Genomic DNA, 4291 nt, shown 5'->3' on the forward strand with positions numbered 1-4291 from the left:
AATTATCAAAATAAAGGAAAGAAAAAGGGTAGCTGCAAATTGAAACGTCGTTTTCACGTGACCCATGAGGACTTGGACCCGCAAGTGGGCAATCAAATCAATCACTCGCCGCAAGAGGGCCAACTCGGTGACGTGTTTTTACCGTCCAATCCTATCTTCATTTACATTAATTAATTTTCAACAATCCAAATTTAATTTGACAAATTTTCATATAAAAAAAAGAAAAAAAATATTTATATCTTTTAAAAAAGGTTATAAACCATTCAGACTGGCTCATCGTATGGAAACGAATGTGTAAATAGGCTTTACTTCCCTATTGTGGCGGCCATCATGAAATTCGGCTAATCACATGACTCATTCTATACTACAATCCTACAAAAGATGAGAGAAAGCGAGTTAGTTCGTGAGTTGATGATGCAGGAGTACCATCAAAATGATCAAAATGATAAGGACACGCCATCGTTTGGACGCCGTCCTTTCTGCTGACACTGTACTTTGATGCACTGTGAAAAAGATATAATGCTCCAAGAGGGGTAGGAGGGCAGGTCTTATATATGAGTTCAAGACTTTCGGAGAGTGCAGAGGCGAGGCAAGTAGGAATATAGCCAAGCTAGATATTATTATCCCAGCTCCCATAGGTCGAAGCAGGCCATGGCGGTTCGCTTTCTGCATTCTCTCGCTTCTTCTTCTGCCTCTGCTTCCAGACGTTGTTTGGGTAATGTTTCTTCCTCATGTCCTTTATGGATGGAGGGTTATTAAGTTTCTTGGTTCTGCGTGAGATTGTACATGAAGATGAAACTGAAAGCTATGGAAAAATAAATGAGAAAAACTAAAACTGAAGCGTTGTATCTCTTTTGGTATGTATCATTTGATTATCTGAGCGATTGGGTGACTATATCTTCAGGGCTACATCGTCGGTGGGTCAGAGGTATAAGTGGAGTTCACGAATCTGCTGCTGTTGCAGCTACAGCTGAGGAGCCTATTACCCCACCTGTTCAAGTAGATCACACTCAGCTTCTGATTGATGGGCAATTTGTTGATGCTGCTTCTGGTTGATTTCTTGCCTTAATAAGCAAAACCATGTACAAGTTCAGGCTATTTACTGAAAAATAAACATCTCCATTTTTAGGAAAAACTTTCCGAACTTTCGATCCTAGGACAGGAAATACAATTGCCAACGTTGCTGAAGGTGACAGCGAAGATGTGGATCGTGCTGTCTCCGCTGCCAGGAGGGCCTTTGATGAGGGACCATGGCCGAAGATGACAGCTTATGTATTTATCCTTTTTAATCTTTTTTTTTAAAAAAACCCATTTTTACTTCGCAGATTTCAGAACATACATGTGTAGACGATGTTGTAATGCTCCATGTTCGGTCATGGACAAGAATGTTCATCCAAATTTATGGCTTTTTCCAGGAAAGATCACGCATAATTCTGCGTTTTGCTGATTTACTGGAAAAGCACAATGATGAAGTTGCAGCACTTGAAACATGGAATAACGGAAAGCCTTACGAGCAGGCTGCAAATGTTGAAGTTCCTATGGTGACGCGTATATTTCGATATTATGCTGGTAGGATGATCTTTGTGGTCCTGCTTCATGCCATCAGCCATTATATATTATATATATGATGTTTTATGGAAGTTGACAGTTGACACTCTTTGGGATGATGATTTGTGTTTTCTTCAGGTTGGGCAGACAAAATTCATGGTCTCACGGTTCCATCTGATGGACCCCACCATGTCCAGACCTTGCATGAGCCCATTGGAGTGGCAGGCCAAATTATTCCTTGGAATTTCCCTCTTCTTATATATTCATGGAAGGTTGGCCCTGCTTTAGCTTGTGGTAATACGGTTGTTCTCAAAACTGCAGAGCAGACACCTCTCTCTGCCCTCTTTGTCTCAAAGCTATTTCATGAGGTAATTTATGCCTAAGTGAACTTCAGTGGAATAAAAGTTAACTCTTTCTGCCAAGAAATGCGCTATTAGGCCCTCAGTTTTATCGTTTTGCTTGGACTTGCGCGTGTCTAAATACCATATAATCATATACACATAGATTTGTTTGGTAATAACGCTCATGATATAAAAGTTCACCAGCAAACCCCAAAAAAAGGACAGGAACAAATGGATTTAGGTTCTACGTGCTTCTTTCTACAATCTAAATATTGGTGATTATCTCTCAATGATGTATTTGAGGCTGCAGGCTGGACTTCCTCCTGGTGTTCTAAATATTATATCTGGCTATGGTCCCACCGCTGGTGCAGCTCTATGTAGCCACATGGGTGTTGACAAGGTACTTCAAATAATTTAAATTTTGTTCTATATATGAAAAGGAACTCATTTTTTCTTTTTTTGTAGATATTAATGGACGAAATGTAGGGCATGTCAAAACATATTTTCGTTTTCATAAATATCTCCTTTCCCAAGTCCTCTAATCTCTGTTCCATGAACTAGCCATTGAACTGCTTTTTCATGGACTTAGTTGGGCACATTAGCAATGCCTCACGTATGTCTATGTATGGTCTACTTGGTACTCAAGTAACTAAAAATTGCTTAAATTTTGGCAGCTTGCTTTCACAGGATCCAGTGGCACCGGTAAGCTAGTACTGGGACTGTCTGCACAAAGTAATTTGAAGCCAGTGACTCTGGAGCTGGGTGGAAAATCTCCCTTCATTGTATGCAAGGATGCTAACGTCGATGAGGCTGTTGAGACTGCACATACTGCTTTATTCTTTAATCAGGTTTGAAGATCCTATTTCATATTATTCACTGTAGAGAATCAAAAACATCCTGAAGTGTTTCGCCAAGTGTGGCAATATGGTTCAAGTTGTTCTTTCATTTGTGTCCACAGGGTCAATGTTGTTGTGCCGGTTCTCGTACATTTGTACATGAAAGCATATATGATGAGTTTGTTGAAAAAGCAAAAGCCCGTGCCCTCAAACGTATTGTTGGAGATCCTTTTAAAAGGGGGGTTGAGCAAGGTCCACAGGTATCTCTTATCCTCTCCCTTTAGTCACAAATAAATTCTTTTTTAGGTTGATGCTTACTGATGTCATCCATTGTTTTATGTTCTAGATTGATTCAACACAATTCGAGAAGATCCTCAAGTACATTAAATCAGGCATTGACAGCGGAGCTACTCTTGAATCTGGCGGTCAAAAAATTGGATCAAAAGGTTACTACATCCAACCTACTGTTTTTTCAAATGTCCAGGTACTGAACTTCCAATAAATAATTCTATTTCTGTTCAAGTAGCAAGATAAATTTTAAAACAGAAGTACATAACTAAAATGATTTTGTCATCACGTTGACAGGACAACATGTTGATAGCAAAAGATGAAATCTTCGGACCAGTGCAGACTATCTTGAAGTTCAAGTAAGCTCAAAATCATTAGTCACAAATCTTCATACAATCATAATTGTATGTTCTTCAATAGCTTTCTGCTCTCAGACCACTTTCATTTAGTCTTTGAAATAAATTATAGGGATCTTGATGAGGTAATTAAGAGAGCAAATGCAACATCCTATGGACTGGCTGCTGGAGTTTTTACTCAGAATTTGGACACTGCCAACACATTGATGCGTGCATTGCGAGTTGGAACAGTATGGATAAACTGCTACGATGTATTTGATGCAGCAATACCTTTTGGTGGGTATAAGATGAGTGGGCAAGGCAGGGTAAGGGGAATCTATAGCCTTAGCAATTACCTGCAAATCAAGGCTGCTGTCACTCCTCTGAAAAATCCAGCCTGGTTGTAGTTTTTTAGTAACTTAATATTTATGTTCACGATGTCCTGTCTGTGAAGGAACCTACGAACGAGGTTATGAATGGTAAATCAAGAAAATGGTACAATAATTTCACACTTAAAGCGGTTTAAGAATGTTTTCTCTGTTCACCTTATTATAATTTCTTCCATTACCGAGGGTCACTTGTAAGTGTGTGTAGCAATCTAAATATAAGCTTTCTGACTGATAATCAAAGAAAAACTTAAAATTCACTTTGAAGTACTTATACAACTGAATACTTCTAAGAGTAAACAAAAATTATCTACTGTTACACAAGCGATCCTAATTAATACTGTATTATAGAATTGAAGGATTGTCCACTGAAGTGTCTGTTGCAGAAATATTCTTCATCGAAATCAGTAGGGCTTCTTCCAATCTTGTGACAACCTGTTCCATGGATGGACGTTGTTGGGTAAGGGATGTGCATGATAGAGCAAGATGGAGGGTAAAATCAAATGCTTCTTCTGAGTAATCTCCTTGAAGTTTAGGATCAACAAATTCTATTATGC

The 4291-nt window shown here is 38.9% G+C and overlaps 1 protein-coding gene across 1 annotated transcript; it reads left to right on the forward strand.

Moving 5' to 3' along the window:
• Positions 1-446: 446 nt before the first annotated feature.
• LOC114740946 (aldehyde dehydrogenase family 2 member B7, mitochondrial-like) lies at positions 447-3892 on the forward strand. Its single transcript, XM_028929202.1, has 11 exons — positions 447-715; positions 905-1051; positions 1130-1272; positions 1416-1569; positions 1687-1916; positions 2200-2289; positions 2564-2737; positions 2848-2985; positions 3072-3209; positions 3311-3372; positions 3482-3892. The coding sequence occupies exons 1-11, from the start codon at positions 652-654 to the stop codon at positions 3753-3755; spliced, it is 1614 nt and encodes a 537-aa protein (XP_028785035.1). The 5' UTR covers positions 447-651; the 3' UTR covers positions 3756-3892.
• The last annotated feature ends 399 nt before the right edge of the window (positions 3893-4291 follow it).

Source organism: Neltuma alba, unplaced genomic scaffold, assembly GCF_004799145.2.
Source record: "Neltuma alba isolate B1F8T4 unplaced genomic scaffold, ASM479914v2 tig00003207_pilon, whole genome shotgun sequence".
Taxonomy (NCBI): domain Eukaryota; kingdom Viridiplantae; phylum Streptophyta; class Magnoliopsida; order Fabales; family Fabaceae; genus Neltuma; species Neltuma alba.